The sequence below is a fragment of the Phallusia mammillata genome, chromosome 5 (assembly GCF_965637545.1).
Source record: "Phallusia mammillata chromosome 5, kaPhaMamm4.hap1.1, whole genome shotgun sequence".
Classification (NCBI taxonomy): domain Eukaryota; kingdom Metazoa; phylum Chordata; class Ascidiacea; order Phlebobranchia; family Ascidiidae; genus Phallusia; species Phallusia mammillata.
The window spans coordinates 28115226-28136464 of record NC_137256.1 but is presented as its reverse complement, the minus strand read 5'-3'; the positions used below and the strand labels follow the sequence as shown (position 1 = coordinate 28136464).

Here is a 21239-nt window from a genome sequence, read left to right as displayed (position 1 = left end):
TAATCAGTTTACCATTAAGTTGAGAAGCTGTGTTAATTGCAAAAACTTGTCGTGCAATTTCTTGTGGGTCGAGCGCAACCAGAGATTGCCCTGAATTTATGCTTTCTATGTAAAGAATCCCCACTGCTGCCGATTGAAGCGAAGTTGTGAAGAATGTGAGGTTGGTTGCCAACAAAATTTTTCCTGCAAGATCAGAGGCAAAAGTAAAAAATCCAAGTAAACAATAAAGTGATTGTTAGTTGTTAGTTTTATTAACTGACTGCTAGTTGTCTTAAAACCAAAATACTTCTTTAATCAAAACATGTAAACAAAGCCTTAATGGCTTTAATAAAAAACAAATTGCCAGCAATGCAAAACAACATGTTTATTTTATTAAACAGTTTTTAACAACAGAGATTGTCGAAACGTCTGAACGATGTATTCTATATACACCAGTATCTTGGCAGTAATGTTTATGAATAAATTACTTTTCAAGTCTGTATATAGTGTTCCTATGAATATGTTTTATTGGAATATATTATGTTCAGTGCCGCAATAAGCGGAAAATTGAGGGGGCAGGCAACGAACTACCAACTTTCCCAAAAACGATTGTATTGCTAAGTGCGTATCATAGATTGGTCGAATGGTCCAATGCGCTTTTCCACTCATAATCTAAAAAAACTGGGATTCGTCCTTGGATTGTACGGCTTCGAATGCCATGAAAAAGTAACACTTGTAAGTCACAAAGTCCATTGTGATAGTATATTGACGTTTTAATCTAAGGCATTGTTTCATATCAAATAAACTCGTTCAACTGGGTGTTTACATGTTGATCTTTCAATCTGTCTACTAAGTTCCAACAAAGATCGTTGTTGCGGTTATTTAGGTTGTTGTATAAATACATCGCAGAAACTTCGTTTTTACCATCGCAATACATGCCGATGAAGCGATTTACTGCTGTGCCGGCGCCTTGTCCTGTCATTTGAAAGTAATTTTTAGCTTTGATGCGAACGAACATGTTTTCGGCGCTGTACGAGAGCCGTTATACGCAATAACGCTGATAGAAAAGGGACCTGGCATGACGACGAACCTGCCCCCCCCTAGTTGCGCCCATGATTACAATGCTGGAAATTTGGTTTTTATTCAAGCTACTATTTAAGTCCGTGTCTTGTGTACCTAAAAAAGCCTTAATGGAAACAATGAATGCAAAATATTTACACAAGAAACCCTCACATATTTGGTGGCATGCAACATGTTAAAACACAAAAACATGGAAGTGCACCCTACCTAGTGTCCACAAGATGTCCGCTGTCATCCGGTCCACCAACGATAGCTCCAGTTAATTCATGTGCGTTGTTGCTAGGCGACCCGAAAAATCCCCATCCGCACTGTTGAGGGGGAGTCGGACATGAGCTGGAAAAAAGTAGTTTATTAATGTTAGTGATGGGACGGGTACCCGGTACTCGGTATCGATGGTATCGAACGATTTCAGTGGTATCGATACTCGTACTCGGTATCGAAATATTTTGCCTCAGTTTTCGATACCAACGTGCGAGTACCAAAGGCCGATTTACACCATAAGAATACGGGCAATTTTTTGCCAATATTTGCTTCGGACAGCACAAAATTGGAAAAAAGTTCCGCCAGTTTACGTATATCTTTTTCGCTATCACGTGGAGATTACATTTTTCGGCGTGTGTGTGTGCACGCCTGTACCCCGACTATGGCAGATAAATTAGCCAGTGATATACAACTAAGTACAACACTACACCTAAGTACTCGGTAATCGTACTCGGTACTCGGTATCGAAGGTATATACATGTGGTACTCGTACTCGGTATCGGTACTCGCTTCAAAACCTGGTATCGTCCCATCACTAATTAATGTTATGGATGCAAAAAATCTGGAAATGTGGATAATTAAAGTTTGCTACAGAAATTTTTTATCGAGATGCATTCTCAGTTGCTAAGATGAAACACAAATTGATATAGTTGCAACATGGCAAAATAGTTTGTGAGCAACATTTAATTGTTCAACAAGGAAAACAATCAAATATCACTCATAGAAAAACACAATACACAATTTTTTACAATAGTTTCAGCAACAAGTTACAAAAAATCTTAATAGAAAATATTTTAATACACTCCAATGACATGAGAATATTACTATGCAGCCATTTTTGTGAAACAAAGTACAAACAACATTCAATAGATACACAGTAAACATTTTACTCTCCTACCTATCTCTGTCGTGCAACTTCTTGGGTAATCCGTTCCATACCCAACCATATAACTAACTCCGCTGTCTTTCCCAATAACCTCTGATATATGTTGTTTTACCATGGCCTGGTAGCTTGATGCTTGATTGAGATCTGATGTTTCTTCTGCTGTTAGTGTGCACAAAAATGCTGTGTTCGCTGAAAAAATATATAAGTATATATAATTGATCTATATTTTAGTTATGCTAGTTCATGTTTATTTTGTAAAGCACAAAACAGAACACGACAAATTTTGATGCCCGAAATATATCGGGCTACAAACAAATGCGGTTTTTGCTCAACCAATTTGTAAAACTTTTTTATGCTATTAACCAGATAATTTTGTTTATTTTGTAAAGCACAAAACAGAACACGACAAATTTTGATGCCCGAAATATATCGGGCTACAAACAAATGCGGTTTTTGCTCAACCAATTTGTAAAACTTTTTTATGCTATTAACCAGATAATTTTGCAAACAAACGGCTTTGGTTGGAATAGCATTTCCACTGTAGAGAAATGGATTATGTAAGTAACTGCATTCATCTGCATTAATAACCCACAACACCCTATGGTGCATGAAAGACAATGCAAAGTAATTTGTCGAAGACCAAAGCACCGTTTTAGAAAACCTGCATTAAAAGAACAGTTGTTCATGCTCTTAAAAGTAATAGACTATTTGAATAAATGATCACTTGTATGAAGTGAGTGGCATTTCAATGTTTTTAACTTCTCTTAAAGCATTGTTTTAAATATAGTGGCATTGGTAACCAAATCACAGGAATGTTAATGAGCCTTTTTTCCAATTACCTCAGTTATTCAATAAAAACAACAGTGACTTTAGCCCACAAATAACATTTTGTTTTTGATTTTTGGCATTGACAGCAGACCATCCGGAGTTTTGGGGGCATTTTGAGCACTCCACGTATCGCAGAAGTTTAGAACAGGAGTGATGTAGAAATCGTAATCTCCTGTTAGCTCAGATAATAAAAGCTGAATAAAAGAAACACAAATTTTCAACAAAATCATGATTTAAATTTAAATATTAAAATGTTTTTGTGCACTATGCAATCTGTTAGCTATTGACATTTAACGTAATAGAACCGACCTGTTCAGCCAATATTTTGTTGTCGTAGGTAAATCCTTTATCCGTGTTAATCTTATCAAGACCGAATTCCTGATATTTTGCAACGGCATCACCCAATTAAGATTGCTTATAAGTTGCTTTATGAAGCCAAATCACGGCCAAAACCAGCTCATCGCAAACAAAATATCTTTAAAACTACGCTATCTGTACTTGATACATATACATAATCAGATAAATATTTTTAACACAATAAAACCAATTCCAATATTAGTAAACAACTTGGATTTCGCGCCACAACATGCAGTAATAAGAGAAAACAATTTATACGAACATTAAACTTACGGATAAAAATTTGCTGCTCCTGGCATAGAAAAAACGTCGTATTTTGCCCGATGCGTGTCAAAATTGCGGCGCATGTACTTGGTATTCCTGACTGTCCGTGTTGCCAGTGAATTATACAATACCGATATGTTGGAAATAACTCGAGATGAACTGAATCGGCTTTAACTTAAATTAGCCCAATCCAACCGAATTTGCGAAGTCGTACCAGCACCAAGTTTCTCTACCACGCAAACAGTGGTGCTACAGCCATGGTTGCCAGCTTGCTAATGAATTACTGGCATTAGGACAGGTAATTTATTCCTAAACGTAACTGCCAGAGTACCGGTGTATAATAAAATACATCGTACAGACGTTTCAACAAGCACGGTTGTCATCATCTGTACAGGTTGTTGAAACGTCTGCATAATCTATTCCATTTACACAAATGCTTCGACAGTTATGTAGTGTTCCTAAGGACAAGTATTACTCTTAAAACTGTAAAACTTCCTACTGTTATCTATATTAAATGATACAAAAGAACTTTCTTACTGAGGAACGATTACATCGCAAAATAATTTAGAAAGGCAATTGCACTGTTTTATTGTCCAAATTTTACGAACGACAGTAAGTAAAAAAAAATCAATAAAAGTAAAACAAACAAACAAATGGGACAAAAAAGTTCCGCTCATCCGATAATCCAAGGTATTCTGAAAGTTCGCAAAAACATCAGGTAGATACTTTAACACCAAAAACTAGCGGCACTGGAGTCCGGTTCACTTTAGGTCAAATGACAAATAGTATATGATAGTTTATAAGTGCTGTTTAAACCAATAGAATGCAACTGTTGCTGTAGTGTAGTGGAAAAAACAATGCCTCAAGTGCATAATTTTTGGGTTCAAATCCCGTTTAATTTTTATCTTTTTTTTTCTTTTTTTTTGCAGACTTGTAGAAATGCCGGCGGTTAGGGCTATTAGGGTCAGGTGAAGGTTTAAAATCATAAATAACGTTGAAAACAAGCATTTTCAAACATTTGACCTGACGTTACCTTTTTGACCTAAAGTGAACCGGACTCCAGTGCCGCTAGTTTTTGGTGTTAAAGTATCTACCAAAACATCAAGGTTCTGAGGGTTGATCTTGGTTTAAAAGCCATTGCACCGCGTCAAGGTGTCAACCCACGCAATGGGTTTCGTCTAAGGCAGTAGAGAAACCCTCGTTCGGTGCAGAACTACAACCGAAAAGAGGAAAACAGACTGGCGCACGAAAAGCGCAAGCTGAAAACATGGTAATAAAAAGCGATAATGTCAATAACAGATAATAACATACCCCTAAATTTGCGGCTGACCGCCCAAAACTAACGTTAATAACAAATGTTCAAGTTATAAAACACAAACTGTACGAACTTATATTATTGTTACGAAAGTTATGAATGAGTAATATGTAATATGTAAACATGCTTAAAAACATACGCTAATACAGCTACAAAAATACAGGCTATTTGCTTACCATTAAAATTAATTCCATATATTATTACGGTGACAAACTATATTTACAAATCTACAAACAATTATACTTAAAATTAACGATGGCAGTCCATAGGGTAGATTACAAAACCTCAAGTAAATATTACGTAACGTGTTATAGGCGCATATGGGATTCCCCTACTAAGACGTAACATGTTGGGGGCCCCATATGGGATTTCCCCTACTATGACGTAACGCGTTGGGGGGCGCATGGGAATTCCCCCACAATGACGTAACATGTTAGGGGCTTGGGGACAAATAAGGGAATTCCCCTACTATGACGTAACATGTTGGGAACGTAATGAAACCATGAACGCAAAAATGTGTTTAATTTTTTACATTTTGAAACTAATCTTTAACCCAGAACCTTGTTTAAAAAATCCGTACAAATAATATAAAGGGCCGTGCACACACTCGATATTATATAATGCGGCGAAAAAAATGTAAAATATAAAAAACGAAAAGAATAAAAAAATGTAAATAAAAATATAACATAAACGAACAAAAATAAAGAGAAAATAAAAGAGAAGTAAATAAAAATGAAACAAATGCAAAAAAAAATGAAAACAAAACAAGGTTCCGAGTAAACAAGGTTCCGCGGTCAACACACCAAAACCACCGGACGACGTGGTCGCACTGTCGGTGTGTCTAAGAAGAAGTAAACAATGACCTTCTTTCACTGAAAAATTGCTGCAATTTTATAAATTATGCGGCAGATTATTTCGCAGATTTATTGAGATTTTAGCTATTATAGAAATGTTTGAACATGTTTGTAACTTGTAGCTGAGAAAATATGTATTACTTATTGATTCTAAGATCGGGGTACAGGGGTTATTAATTTGTAAACCACAGTTTAGGGTCAAATAAGTATTATTTATGTAAGGATTGTCAGATAGGTAACGAAACAATTAAAACAGGCTCATTGCTAACAACCGTTCAAGATATTATGCGTCTTATCAATTATCGGGGGACAAAATGGTTGAATGGCAAACTCAGCAGGTTGGGATTATTCATTTGTATCAGATAATGCGGGTGTTGCAGGATGGTTAACCAAGCGCATTAAAATAAATGTCAGAAAAGTGGTCAGTATGACGGTTAAGTGAATAATGATCATCTACATGTGATGCATGTAAATGTCAGCAAACTGGTCAGGTATGATTAAGTTAACATGTTGGGATTATTTTGACATCAGTTATTTTAGGCAGGTCGTTGGTTTAGTTATATAGTTCAGTAAAACACTTCAGGTCTTCATTATTACGCGATTTAAGTTAAAATAAAATTTAGTTTCATGTAGTGCAGTTAATAATTAATACGGGAGTAATATATAGGATCGAATATTGCGAGTTTTTAAGTTGGATATTGTTCAACGTTAAGCTAGAGGTTTGGTAAACTAACCGAGTAAAATTAAGTTTTAAGATATCTAACACAGCTAGCCTAACCATATTTATATCTATCTATTCAAACTAAGCTAGCTTACAAAATTCATATAGCGAGTCTGTCATGCATTTTCGTCGTCCAAATATAAAAAAGCAAAACCCAGTTACGGGAAATGCAAGAAAATAAATTATTAAGTGATTACAAATCTATTGACGGAGTTAGTAAAATTAAATATGTAGTTATTATGATTTGGTTGGACGACCTGGGTGAATCACACGACAGACTTCTAACAAAACTTATCAGGAGGAAAGTTGCTTGTTCGATGGAGAGGTGGAGTTTGGTGGTATCGCAGAGAAGGAGGTTGGATTCCTGTTAAGAAATAAACTATTTGTTGTTGTTTGCTAAGAATATTTGCTACTACCACCAAGATGCCTTTGTGTATAAGAATTTACAAACACATTTCACAAAATATGAATGGAATAAAATTTATATAAAGCGTGGGATTATTAAACATTCATTTAAACAGTTGCAGACAAATCAACAATACTTAAAACACATCAATAAAATGTTTAAAACTGCGATACAAAGTACTTTTAACTTAAGAGTTGGTTGCTAAAACGTTATTCAAACTATTTATTATCATTTAAACAGTTACCTCGTTCCCTTAATAATTTTGTTGTGTCGCTGGTTTGTCCAGTCATCTTACTTTCAGGAATCCAACCGCTCCATGGATCCGATCATCGTCGCTTCTTATCCCGTCGTCTCCAATCAGCTGAAGACAAATCAACAATGCTTAAAACACATTAATAAAATGTTTAACTGTGATATAAAGTGATATAACCTTCGGTAGTTGCTAAAAAGTTATTTAAACAACTAATAACAGTTACCTCGTTCCTGTCATGATATTGTTGTGTCGCTGGTTTGCCGAGTCATCTTACTTTCAGAATCCAACCGCTCCATGGATCCGATCATCGTCGCTTCGTTATCCCGTCGTCTCCACTCCGCTGCAGACAAATCAACGATGCTTATACACACATCGTGCAACAAACATGGCGAGTGTCATACGGGTTTTGAAGTCGTACTGCTCCGACGTGTGACGTCATCGAATAGTGACCGCGTTCTGGTTCTCACTGGTGCTTCGGTTCCATTGGATCATGTTGCAATTCCCATTAGATGACATCATCAATGGTTGTGTCACATGCGTGAAAACAAAATAAAACTTATTACTAAATATTTTGATTTTATCGCGATACAAACAAACAAATAGTTTATGCGCGTAAAAACCCAGAACCTTGTTTGGTAAAATCCGCAAAAACAATATAGAGAGTCTGGCCAAACCCTCTATATTGTATAGTGCGGCGAAAAAAAATACAATAGAAATAAAAAGAATAAAAGTGAAGTGAAGTAAAGTAAATAAAAATAGTAAACCAAGGTTCTGGGTTGGTCCCTAAACTTTAAACCGTGTTTTTATAACAACAAAATCCAGCAACAACGACGAACCTGTATAGCTTGGCTTCCTCCATCCGCTTCCAGCAACACGTGCTTTTAACGCAGCAAATCAGCTGTTTAACTTTTATATCAACCTCAGCGCCCCTGCAAGTCAGCTTTGGAGTCCAATTCTGCGCGCAAATTGCCTGCTTAATGTCACGTGTTTTGACCGACCAATCATCGCCTCGGAAAAAGATCCTTCAAACACCTGTAGTCCCAATCTTTCTGCCTGTGGAGTTTTCGGGCAACGATTAGTTAATCACTTTACCGCGCGTTTTTACCGAACATTCACCTCCTCAGGGACGAAACAACTATTGGTTTACAAACAGTGGAAAGAAGTGACAACATAATCAAACACTGACTTGTGTCAGGTGATGTCACATAAACATAATTAGGACGGACTTGATTAAAATAAACATGTAACAGTCAGACACCGCATCAATATATTCAGGTCGTTCTTGTTGTGTTCCATCGGAAAAAAATCGACTTAAAACCGTTATTAGGTTAAATCCAATTTGCTGGACAGGGTGGAACACAGGAATAGAATACATGAGAAACTTTGGCCCGCGACCTCATTTTTGTTAAGAAGCCCTCGAACTAAGCATTAAACATTTAATTTTCAGTTACTACGTCACCTTCACCAAATCTTCACACCTTGGCTCAAAGTGTAGAGAAACACCTTTACACAGGTGACCCACTGATAAGGAGGGAGACTACATAGATCCACGGAACATTGTCACTAGCAGCAATTTGCATGAACAATCTCGTCGTTTTCAACCAGCTGCGTTTTCAACTAGCTGCGTTTTCAACTAAATATAAAAGCAACAACAGTTTCAACTGGCTGCCTAACTATCGTTCGCATTGTTATGTCATTTGAAACTGCGTCTTCTTGTTTACAACCTTTTTGCGAAATCAACTACTCAGCTCGGAAACAAAGTGTCAAATACATTTGCAACATTTCACCATGAACAACACAAACACGTCTGCAAAGACGAAGTAGGTTATGTAGAAACAGTGGATGGAAATTTATTAAGTCTCCCAAAACCGGTTGCACGAAAAACGAAACATGTTACTTATACATGGTCAGCATGAAGCGGGTTTGCAAGCGAGCTTCGTACATTCAAGCGTGCTGATGTTTTGAAATACACGAGAAAATATCTTGTAGCTGGGTTGGTTATGGATGACTGCACAAAGCTTGTTTAAAACCCGCTTTAACACAACACTGCATCAAACTGCGAAATAATTTTGTGAACTTATACACGAAGGCACTGGGAGGTAGAAAAACCAGATTTATTAATATGGCAAAATCCTGAAAAGAAAACATACCGACACTAGACGGAGCACTTTATGAGTTGACTGGATGAGAGGTGTGTAAATATTTTATTTGGCAACAAAAGTAACTTTTCCTTTAATAATTTTGACTTTTCTAAGTAGTGTTGTTTTGATATTTTGGATTTGACCTAAACCCGGGTTCAAGAAAATTTCTTCTTTTACAAATAAATCAGTAGTAGGAAAAAATGTAAACAAAAATATGCAAGCAACAACTGTGCTTTGTTCACCGCCACTGAAGAAAAATGCTGCAAGTTGGAATAAATAACAAGGACTGAAAAAAAAATTGCATAAATAAAGTTTTCAAACAACAAAAATATAGAATTCATAATTACAGAGAAACAAATTGAACGAAATAACTTCACAGCAATGATATTATCACGAGGTAGATGGATGTAGCTTGGTTCAAGTCAATTCTTAATTCCCAATTTATTGCATACCACAGTGATAAATTAACTAGTTTTAACTATTTGAGATTGTTGCAAGTTTAAATGTCATCACCATTAGTGTTAATATTTCAAAATGTGAAACTTTTAGACAGGGTTCAATTTTTTCCCCAGACACATTTTGTCGAAATTGATTTTGGTCAATACTAAGTTGAATTTACCAACACTTCTTGTGAATAACTCAAGCGATTTTCCCAACTAATAACAAACTAAAGTTTTGGAATTCAGTATGTAACAAAACAGAATTTGCAATTATTTGGAATCGTCCTATCACAGGAAAGTGTTTGTGCAAACTCCTTTTGTGACATCACACAGCGTCGCGCGACAATATTTTTCCACCATCAACCTGGGTATGGACGATATCAACCAAGCGATCAGAGTATTCTTGTAACAGGGAAACCACCGGTGAATTGTCACTGAGATTGTCCATTGAAATATGATTTGAATCGGTGACAATATTGAGGTCAGTAATGTTTTAGCCAACTTTTCAACACCACGGTCATTACGATTTCCACAAAATTCCTACAAATAACATCAAAATATTGCAATTATTAAATTTGTACCGGCACCGGTCCGCGTCAACGTTTCGGCCGGTCCGCCAAATATATTACAATTTTATATCTCATTTGCAAAATGCAAGATGTTGAAGGCAGAGAAATCGTGTGGAAGTCAACGCTGTACTTCGCCTTGCAGAAACTTCATTAGAACCGCGTTTAACACGCATGATATCAAACAGACAGCAGTAAACTTCCCATTTAATTGAATTTTTCATACTTTTTTGATCTGCATATTTTTGTCGTGATGACATTTTGGGTTGATTTTGAAAGTCCACCGGTCCGCAAAATTATTTTTGAAAGTTTACCGGTCCGCAAACTTAAAAGGTTGAGAACCACTGGCTTAAAGAGTGTAAATTTGTAAAGTATATTTTATGACGGGTGTTACATCTCCACGTTCAGTTACGCATGATTAACTTGTCTCATTATTCCCCTGCTATGACGTTACAATCGCCATGTGCGTAACAGTAAAATTAGAAGGCCTTTGTCTGTATGTTGCAATGATTAGTTCATTTACTGTACAACGTGGTCGAGTAAGGTGATTTATTACTGCATTAAGTAAATTCGTTTGTGTTGCATTTTTAGAGACGAATAAGGCTAAATTAAATATTGTGACGACTGACTAATTAATCTTCAAGTGAAGGCTGTTTACCGTGATTGTCGGTGAGTGTTTAATTCGATTTGTGACCTAAATTAATTCATGGCTTTATGTGTGACTTATGGCATGCTGTATTTTCCTATAGTGATTGCAGCGATTGTTTCATCGTCTTGCAACTGTTGATACGTGTACTGTACCTGTTGACCTGTGTCGCAAAATAGTTGGTAAGTTAGTCATTGGCATTTTTGTGCGTTGACATATGTCAATGTGTTTCGTTTTCTTGTTTAGAAAACCGTTCCCGTACCCGTTCCCGTTTCGTTCTCAACCCTGTTTCTGTCCGTTCCTGATTGTGTACGACGTTGTGGTTGTTGCCGCTGTTGTCGCTGTGGATTATTACACGTGATTCGGGAAGTGTGATTTGTGTGGGAAAGGGCGGGGCGTGTTTCAACGTGACAAACCCCTTTGTGAGGCTCAGCCTTGCAGGTCGGCCGTTCAGAGTCTACATAAAGAAGTTTTCAACTATTGCTCGTTGAAAAAGAAGTTTTCAACTGTTGCTCGTTAGCTAGGTGAAGAAAAATGATTTCCGACATGATTGAAGAGGATAAGGGTGAACAGCTCGTCAAATTGCAACGTTCATTGCAAGAAGCCTACACCCGAACGGAATGTTTAATGGTCAGTCTCAATAACTTAGTTTCTGTACATACATCGGTGCGAATTACAAATGAAAGATACCGACTTCTTGTGGAGCATATTACTTCAAATTTATCTGAAAATGAAGATCTTGATAAGGATTTGCTAAAGCGATACACTGAAGAGAAGACGGAGTTTGATAGCAGGGTTGCTGAATGGATCGAAAAGGCCCAGCCTGCTACGTCCCCACCGCCACAAGTTGGTTCAAAAAAGTCGGTTAAAAGTTGCACTTCTAGTTGCCCTACTTCAGCAAGTACGAGTTCCAGTGTTCGTAGAACTGAAGCACGAATTAAGCTTGAGATGGCTCGCGCAAAGCTTCGTCAGGCCAAGGAAAGACAGGACGAGGAGAACGAGCGACGAAAGAAGCTGCTTGACGACGAACGCAAGTTGCGTGAGTCAGAGCGCCGATTGACAGCCGACGCAGAAATTCGCGAGGTACAACGTCAAGCCGAACTAGCCGAAATCGAAGCTCGCGGATGGGAAGGTAAATTCGAAGCGGAATTCGTTTATCCGCCAACCGTAGAGAGGCCTTTTGTGCAAACGGTCACCGAATGTCCAAAACTTGTACCGCGTTGTGATAGGCAGGAGCTGCCTAAAGTAAGTCATCAGCCTCCTATCTACGCTACTCCGCAATACGATTGTCAAAGTAGGAATAATCCCACAGTAGCGCAGGAACCTCGTTACAGCTCAGATGAGCGTTTTCTACCGCGTCCGAAGATAATGTCATTTAACGGCGATCCAATGGAATACTGGACGTTCATTCGCAACTTTGAAGCGCACGTTGCCACTAAAGTTCACTCTGACGATTTGCGGTTGGTTTATCTGCTGCAACATTGTGATGACAAAGTGCGACCTAAAATTGATCACTTGACGAAAAGGCCAGTCGAGGGTTACCGACAGGCACGCCAAAAGCTATTTCATGAGTACGGACAGCCGCACATTATCGCAAATGCCTGTGAGCAGCATTTGAAGAAGAGTCCTCGCTTGAAAGGAGATCAACCGGAACGACTAATGCAGTTTGCAGATCTGCTGGAAAAATGTCTCACTACACTGGAGGATATCGATGAATATGCCGGTCTTAATTCACTTGACACCATGCTGCAGCTCATTGACAAGTTGCCCTATCGCTTGCAGGAAAAATGGATAGAGCGATCAGTCGAAGTTCTGCATCGCACTAATCGTGAAGCCGGATTTAGCCACTTTGTTCAGTTTGTTTCGGAGCGTGCTGAGGTGGAAAATTCCCTCTACGGGAGTAGGATTATGGGTTCTAGGCGCGACAAGGATCCTGGTCCACCGATGAGAAAGCCAAGAGCGTCTGCGTACGTTGTGAACCCAGTAGAAGTTCGACAGCGTCCGACAGAGAGGCCGACTACTTCCGCTACGTGTCTGTTCTGTGGTAAGGCTCACGATTTGTCCAGGTGCTTTGAGTTTAAACGTAAAACGTACTCCGAACGTGTGGAATTTGTCAGTCGTAAGAGATTGTGCTTCAGATGCCTTACTCCAGGTCACCGTGTTAGACGATGTAAAGCGAGAACTGCCTGCGAAGAAAACGACTGTTCGAGTCACTATCACCACACATTGCTGCATAGGCCTGCTCCAGCCGCAAAGCCAGAGTCACCAGCGACACCGGTTGAACCACGTACTTGAAGCGACGCCTGGAGAAGGATCACTCACTGAAGGAAAAGTACGTGGGCACAATGCAGTCCTACCTCGAGAAAGGGTACGCAAGAGAGATACCTCGAGAAGAAATCGAATCGGTTGATGGTGTTTGCTGGTATTTACCACACCATCCTGTACTTCATCCCCGTAAGCCAGACAAGGTTCGTGTAGTTTTTGATTGCGCTGCAAAGCACAAGGGCGTTTCCCTCAATGATGTGCTGATGCAGGGCCCGGATCTCGTAAACAGTTTGGTGGGTGTTTTGACTCGATTTCGCAAAGAGCGGTACGCTTTGGTGGCCGATATAGAATCGATGTTCCACCAGATTCGTGTTACCCCTAAGGACAGGGACGCCTTGCGATTTCTGTGGTGGCCAAGAGGGGATTTGACAAATCAACCAACAGCGCATCAAATGACTGTGCACCTGTTCGGGGCGACTTCATGCCCTAGTTGCGCGAGTTTTTGCTTGAAGCAAACAGCCTTGGATTTTGGTCAAGATTTCAATGCACAAGCGTCTTCGGTCGTCAGAAGAAATTTTTACGTGGACGACTGCCTGACTTCGGTTGCATCTACAGTGGAGGGAATTCAAATGACCAAAGAGATTTCAGATTTGTTGTCACGCGGAGGATTCCACTTGACAAAATGGCTCAGTAATAACCAGAAGATTCTGTCAAAAATTCCTGAAGAAGAGAGGTCAAAGGCAGTGCGAAACAAAAGCTTGAGTGATGACGTCACAGAGAGAGTGCTTGGTGTCCACTGGAACGTGCACGAAGATACGTTTGGATTTAAGGTCAACCTTCCTGAAACGGCGAAGACTCGAAGAGGACTTCTTTCTGCATTGAGTTCACTGTACGACCCTCTTGGATTCGTTGCACCGTGCACGCTTGGAGCCAAATTATTACTCCAAGGTTTGTGCAAACGTGGAGTTGGCTGGGACGACTGCATTTTGGAATCGGAAGCAACACAATGGAGCGAATGGCTTGGGCGTTTACCGAAGCTTCATGACCTGTGTCTTCCTCGTTGTTTTAAGCCCGATGATTTCGCCACTTTGCAGATGCTTCCTCCGTGGCCTACGGAGCTGTGTGTTATCTGAGGATAGTCGACGTCGGTTCGCGTGTTCACTGCGTGTTTCTTGTTGGCAAGTGTCGACTAGCGCCGCTGAAAACAGTGTCAATTCCAAGACTGGAACTGACGGCGGCAGTTTTGTCCGTGAAGCTAGATGAAATGATGCGACGAGAGCTTGGCCTACCGGTGCATCGGTCTGTGTTCTGGACAGACTCCACTGCCGTCCTACAGAGCATCAGGAATTCGAAGAAGAGATTCCCTACGTTCGTTGCTAATCGAATTGCAAAGATTGAAAGGCAAAGCGATCCTTCAAGCTGGAGACATGTTCCTTCAAAGCTCAATCCGGCGGACGAGGCGTCACGTGGTTTGACGTCAGAGGCGTTAGTGACGACTGGCCGCTGGTTGCGTGGTCCACAGTTTTTGTTGGAGTCTGAGGATCACTGGCCCGTGAGTCCGATTGTTTTACCCGATTTACCTGCTGAGTTCAGTCCCGTAAAAAAGCAGGAAGTCTCCATACATATGGTTGTAGAGAAGCAGACCATTGTTGAGAGGATCATCCATCGGTACTCTTCGTTGCATCGTTTGAAAAAGAGTATCGCATGGCTGTTACGATATAAGAATTTTTTACTGTCGCGTGTTCGGCGTGACAAAGCTGTGGTGGATAATCGTGGATCATTGTCCGTTGAAGAATTAAATGCTGCCGAACTGGAGTTGATTAAATATGTGCAGCGAAAGCATTTCAGCCCTGAGCTTGCTGCGTTGGAGAAGGGATCTCTTTCCAAGACCTCTGTGAAACGTCACATGTTCAAACTAAATCCAATGGTTGTTAACTCCGTGCTTCGAGTTGGTGGTCGACTAGAAAAGGCTTTCATTCCGTACGATGCCAAACATCCGATTCTTCTACCACATTCGTGTCATTTTACTGACTTGGTTATTGAGAGACATCATCGTCTTGTCGGACATTCTGGGATGGGCCACACTTGGTCGTCGCTACGCCAAAGGTTTTGGATACTTAAAGGTGGAGTAGCCGTACGCCGAGTGATTGGGAATTGCCTGTTCTGCAAGAGAAGAAATGCTTCCGCTGGAGTACAGAGGATGGCAGACCTTCCTTCAGCAAGACTGCATCCGGACGAGCCCCCGTTTTCACACGTAGGGGTTGATTATTTCGGTCCCTTTCCAGTTAAGCAGGGACGGAGCATAGTGAAACGGTATGGCGCAGTGTTTACCTGCCTATCAATTCGAGCTGTCCATATCGAAGTTGCCCACAGCCTATCTACAGACTCGTTCATCGACGCGCTTCGTCGTTTCATTGGTCGGCGTGGGAATCCTGAAAATATATATTCCGACAATGGGACGAACTTTGTCGGTGCAGAACGGATACTGAGAGAATCACTGCAGTCTTGGAACCAAGTTCACATTGAGGAGTACCTGAAACAAAGCGGAATTCGTTGGTCGTTCAATCCCCCGACAGCCAGTCATATGGGAGGTGCGTGGGAACGAATGGTGCGCTCCATCCGGCGAATTCTGACGTCTCTGATGACACAGCAAGTTGTTTCCGACGAAACATTGTCAACGCTTTTTGTTGAGGTTGAGTCAATACTCAACTCGCGTCCTCTTATTCCTGTCACCTTTGATCCCCGCGATGATGAGCCGATCACACCCAATCATCTCTTGCTCATGAGATGCAACTCGAATTTGCCTCCTGGCTTGTTCGATAAAAAGGACTGTTACGTGCGGCGCCGTTGGGCGCAAGTGCAGTACTTGGCGAATCAATTTTGGATCCGCTGGGTTCGCGAATATCTACCGAACATCATTTCCAGGCAGAAGTGGTTCCAGAAGAAGAGAGATCTCCAGATCAACGATGTGGTTCTCGTCGTGGATGATTCACAGCCACGCTCCAAGTGGTTGATGGGTCGCGTTGCGGATACATTTCCCGATAAAACGGGAACTGTACGCTCGGTGCTTGTGCAAACGCGATACAATCGTGTCAAACGACCGATTGCAAAACTTTGCTTGATTGTCGCCGCTGAAAGTGATGCTTAGTGTGCTGTTTTGTTTATTGAATTTCGTTGAACGTTCGATGTTTGTTTGTGTGTGAAATGTATTTACCCGGGTCATACATTTAGGTGGGGGTATGTTACATCTCCACGTTCAGTTACGCATGATTAACTTGTCTCATTATTCCCCTGCTATGACGTTACAATCGCCATGTGCGTAACAGTAAAATTAGAAGGCCTTTGTCTGTATGTTGCAATGATTAGTTCATTTACTGTACAACGTGGTCGAGTAAGGTGATTTATTACTGCATTAAGTAAATTCGTTTGTGTTGCATTTTTAGAGACGAATAAGGCTAAATTAAATATTGTGACGACTGACTAATTAATCTTCAAGTGAAGGCTGTTTACCGTGATTGTCGGTGAGTGTTTAATTCGATTTGTGACCTAAATTAATTCATGGCTTTATGTGTGACTTATGGCATGCTGTATTTTCCTATAGTGATTGCAGCGATTGTTTCATCGTCTTGCAACTGTTGATACGTGTACTGTACCTGTTGACCTGTGTCGCAAAATAGTTGGTAAGTTAGTCATTGGCATTTTTGTGCGTTGACATATGTCAATGTGTTTCGTTTTCTTGTTTAGAAAACCGTTCCCGTACCCGTTCCCGTTTCGTTCTCAACCCTGTTTCTGTCCGTTCCTGATTGTGTACGACGTTGTGGTTGTTGCCGCTGTTGTCGCTGTGGATTATTACACGTGATTCGGGAAGTGTGATTTGTGTGGGAAAGGGCGGGGCGTGTTTCAACGTGACAAACCCCTTTGTGAGGCTCAGCCTTGCAGGTCGGCCGTTCAGAGTCTACAACGGGCTTCAATTAAACAGCTTTAAAAACCTAAAGTGAAGAAAAAGGTGCCAAAACCAGGGGTTCCAGTACTTTGCCATAACACAAAACACTTGCTGTAAAAACTTGCATACCCGACACATTAAACCATCAATGCTCTGGTGGATAATATTGAAAATACCGTATAAAAGTGTGTGTGGGGGGGAGGGGGGACAAAGAAAACTAGAAGGGTGGCTTCTAGCACATATTGCCCTTGCACATACACTATGATCTATTTTAAAACATAAATATATTTCCTATGCTTATTTTGTATTGGGTCCCATATTAGCCATCGTCTTTTATAACCTTGGTTGTTTCTGCAAGCAAAAACTCATGGGTCCCCACACATGCAAAGTTATAGATAATGCATTTAAATAGATAACAATGAGTAAGTTTGGTATTGTGAAGACAAACACAGTGATTGGTACTGTGCATATTTAAATATGCTATATGGAGTAAAAACTATTTAAATTAAAAAACTCATTTTAGGGGGCTAGTAGGATAACTAATGGAGGTTCAACACACACAAACTTAAAAGTAGGAAACCACAAAGACTCAATCAATAGTACTGCAAAATTTCAATCCAATCTTCCAACGTTTAAAATTTCAACCACTAGAGGTGTTTTGAGCGACAACCGTTAATGTTTCTGACGTCAAAGGGCTGTTAACAACCCCCGAACTGCAATGGCGCAATAACGATAATTGGCATACTTTACAAGCTATCCAAATTTTAGCCAATTCTGACATTGTTTACAAACTCACCCCTTTTAGGGGGTAAATACTAGGGTTATCCGGACAAACAAAGTGGGATGCACATCTACATAACTATATCTACCATCTGTATAAGTTTCAGCCACATCCATCAAGCATTTGATAGAAAAACAAGTCGGACAAACTTCGGGGGAAAATACCCATTTTAGGGGGCTAGCGGGGTAAATACTAGGGTTATCAACAAAAACAAAGTGGGATGCACATCTACATAACTACATCTACCATCTGTGTAAATTTCAGCCGAATCCATCAAACATTTGATGGAAAAACGAGTCGGATAAACTTCGGGGGAAAATACCCATTTTAGGGGGCTAGCGGGGTAAATACTGGGGTTATCAACAAAAAACAAAGTGGGATGCACATCTACATAACTACATCTACCATCTGTATAAGTTTCAGCCACATCCATCAAGCATTTGATGGCAAAACGAGTCAGACAAACTTCGGGGGGGGGGGGGGGGGACATTTTAGGGGGCTAGCGGGGTAAATACTGGGGTTATCAACAAAAACAAAGTGGGATGCACATCTACATAACTACATCTACCATATGTGCAAATTTCACCCAAATCCATCAAACATTTGATGGAAAAACGAGTCGGACAAACTTCGGGGAAAAAAATACTCATTTTAGGGGGCTAGCGGGGTAAATACTGGGGTTATCAACAAAAACAAAGTGGGATGCACATCTACATAACTATATCTACCATCTGTGTAAATTTCAGCCAAATCCATCAAACATTTGATAGAAAAACGAGTCGGACAAACTTTGGGAAGAAAAAAAAACAAGAAAAAAACAAGAAAAAACACACAAACATTTTGAGTAAAATTAATAGGGGGCCCATAATAATCCATCAGTAAATCCAAGCTATGACTCAAATGTTGGTATGTATGTGTCCTTCTGCTACTTTGCAAGCCTGAAATAAGAATACAAAAAGTCATTTGTAAATGAAATCAAAGTTCAAAATGTATATGTGGCTTTGCCAAGCATATACTGGTCAAAAATATTTAGCCCCAAGGGTCAGCCTACACTTGCCTAAGAAAATTGGTTTCCAGGCCAAACATAAACAGCTTAGCAATGTGACTTAGTTGTTTTTAGAAACTGACAATGCCTATTACTTAGGTAAAATATATATGTCTAATAAAACGGTGGATGACTTGTTTTCAGTCGGTCACATATTTGTAAAGTTAAATCCCAACATCCCACCTTTTCTTTGTGTAATTTATCTCCTATTTCCCCAGTTCAGGTAAAGGTTTGTTGCTTAATAACCCTGACTCATCGTTGGACAACTGCTTAGTCACCCACTTTGACAGCAATGACTCATCAGTATTTTGTTGCTCAGCATCTGAAAAAGCAATTGTAAGTTCTTAAAGAGCCAAACAAAATAAATAAAAACCAGCAAAATGCATAAAAATGTTGACACAAAAATTAAATTTGCATAATGAAGTTTGTACTGATGTGTGTAATAAGAAAAACAATAAAGGAATCATAATATAAAAAAAATGTATTCTGAATGTCAATAAATATGATAATAGTAACATATCAAACCAGGCAAAATAGTGGTCATTCTGTTTAAATCAAGGAACAAAAATCAAGATACAAAAAAAGATCATGGTAATTGATCATTTGCAAAAAAGTTGATACCTAAAACCATTGCTTTTTTAATGTCCTTATAGAGCAAAACCAAATACCGTATAAATGTAGGGGTGCATTCACGAAGGAAAGAATCTGTCAGTAAATCCAAGCTATGATTCAAATGTCGGTATGTATGTGTCCTTTGGCGACTTTGCACGCCTGTAATAAGAATACAAAAAGACATTTAGAAGTGAAATCAAAGCTTAAAATGCACATGTGGCTTTACCAAGCTTATAGTTCTCAACAATATTTTGTGGCAAGTGTCAGCTACACTTGACCATGAAAATATGTTTCCGGGCCAAACATAAACAGCACAGCAATGCAGGATAGATATAAACAACAAAATTATGTACCGTATTTTACGGACCATAAGGCGCAACTTAAATCATTTTTTTTCCTCATAAATTGATCGTGCGCCTTATAAGCCGGTGCGCCTAATGTATGGACCAAGTAGTGCTTTATTGCTTTGTTTAATGAGCTTTATACGGTAACCCATACTCCTTAAAATACGTTGCGTTCTATAGCCCGGTGCGCCTTATGTATGAACAAAAAACTAATCAAAGCAATTTATTGACAGTGCGCCTTATAATCGGGTGCGCTTGATGGTCCGTAAAATACGGTATGCCATTCTAGTCTATCACCCCTGGTGAAAAAGATTTCATGATGACAAAAAACTCACTATCATGGTAATTGATCATTTGCAAAAAAGTTGATACCTAAAACCATTGCTTTTTTTGATGTCCTTATAGAGCAAAACCAAATACCGTATAAATGTAGGGGTGCATTCACGAAGAAAAGAATCTGTCAGTAAATCCAAGCTATGATTCAAATGTCTGTATGTATGCGTCCTTTGCACGCCTGCAATAAGAATACAAAAAGACATTTAGAAGTGAAATCAAAGTTTAAAATGCACATGTGGCTTTACCAAGCTTAAAGTTCTCAAGAATATTTTGTGGCAAGTGTCAGCTACACTTGACCATGAAAATTTGTTTCCGGGCCAAACATAAACAGCACAGCAATGCAGGCTAGTTATAAACAACAAATTATGTATGCCTATTCTACTCTATCACCCCTGGTGAAAAAGATTTAATGATGACAAAAAACTCACTATCATGGTAATTGATCATTTGCAAAAAAGTTGATACCTAAAACCATTGCTTTTTTAATGTCCTTATAGAGCAAAACCAAATACCGTATAAATGTAGGGGTGCATTCACGAAGGAAAGAATCTGTCAGTAAATCCAAGCTATGATTCAAATGTCGGTATGTATGTGTCCTTTGGCGACTTTGCACGCCTGTAATAAGAATACAAAAAGACATTTAGAAGTGAAATCAAAGCTTAAAATGCACATGTGGCTTTACCAAGCTTATAGTTCTCAACAATATTTTGTGGCAAGTGTCAGCTACACTTGACCACGAAAATATGTTTCCGGGCCAAACATAAACAGCACAGCAATGCAGGATAGATATAAACAACAAAATTATGTACCGTATTTTACGGACCATAAGGCGCAACTTAAATCATTTTTTTTCCTCATAAATTGATCGTGCGCCTTATAAGCCGGTGCGCCTAATGTATGGACCAAGTAGTGCTTT

General features: G+C 39.5%; 2 protein-coding genes and 3 long non-coding RNA genes across 7 annotated transcripts; 2 read left to right on the top strand and 3 right to left on the bottom strand.

Annotated features, from left to right (window-relative positions):
- Positions 1-1265: 1265 nt before the first annotated feature.
- LOC145227764 (uncharacterized) lies at positions 1266-2284 on the bottom strand. The gene is made up of 2 exons (XR_013859977.1): positions 2219-2284; positions 1266-1392 (listed from the first exon to the last, which is right to left on the bottom strand). It is a non-coding gene; the product is annotated as an uncharacterized LOC145227764 (long non-coding RNA).
- Positions 2285-4904: 2620 nt separating this feature from the next.
- Positions 4905-8104, bottom strand: LOC145227763 (uncharacterized). Its single transcript, XR_013859976.1, has 4 exons — positions 7606-8104; positions 7428-7544; positions 7196-7312; positions 4905-6909 (listed from the first exon to the last, which is right to left on the bottom strand). It is a non-coding gene; the product is annotated as an uncharacterized LOC145227763 (long non-coding RNA).
- Positions 8105-8960: 856 nt separating this feature from the next.
- On the bottom strand, positions 8961-19352 carry LOC145228933 (uncharacterized). Its single transcript, XR_013860323.1, has 3 exons — positions 19215-19352; positions 18824-18924; positions 8961-10325 (listed from the first exon to the last, which is right to left on the bottom strand). It is a non-coding gene; the product is annotated as an uncharacterized LOC145228933 (long non-coding RNA).
- Positions 10522-13292, top strand: LOC145228932 (uncharacterized). 2 transcript variants are annotated; one of them, XM_080094150.1, is made up of 2 exons: positions 10522-11020; positions 11101-13292. In XM_080094150.1, the coding sequence occupies exon 2, from the start codon at positions 11532-11534 to the stop codon at positions 13290-13292; it is 1761 nt and encodes a 586-aa protein (XP_079950276.1). In that variant the 5' UTR covers positions 10522-11020; positions 11101-11531. The 2 variants fall into 2 exon arrangements, with proteins under 2 accessions (XP_079950276.1, XP_079950274.1); XM_080094148.1 differs by having other exon boundaries at positions 10524-11179; positions 11244-13292.
- Positions 14527-17135, top strand: LOC145228931 (uncharacterized). Of its 2 annotated transcripts, none has more exons than XM_080094147.1 (2): positions 14527-16783; positions 16864-17135. In XM_080094147.1, the coding sequence occupies exon 1, from the start codon at positions 14527-14529 to the stop codon at positions 16408-16410; it is 1884 nt and encodes a 627-aa protein (XP_079950273.1). In that variant the 3' UTR covers positions 16411-16783; positions 16864-17135. The 2 variants fall into 2 exon arrangements, with proteins under 2 accessions (XP_079950273.1, XP_079950272.1); XM_080094146.1 differs by having other exon boundaries at positions 14527-16942; positions 17007-17135.
- Positions 19353-21239: the final 1887 nt, after the last annotated feature.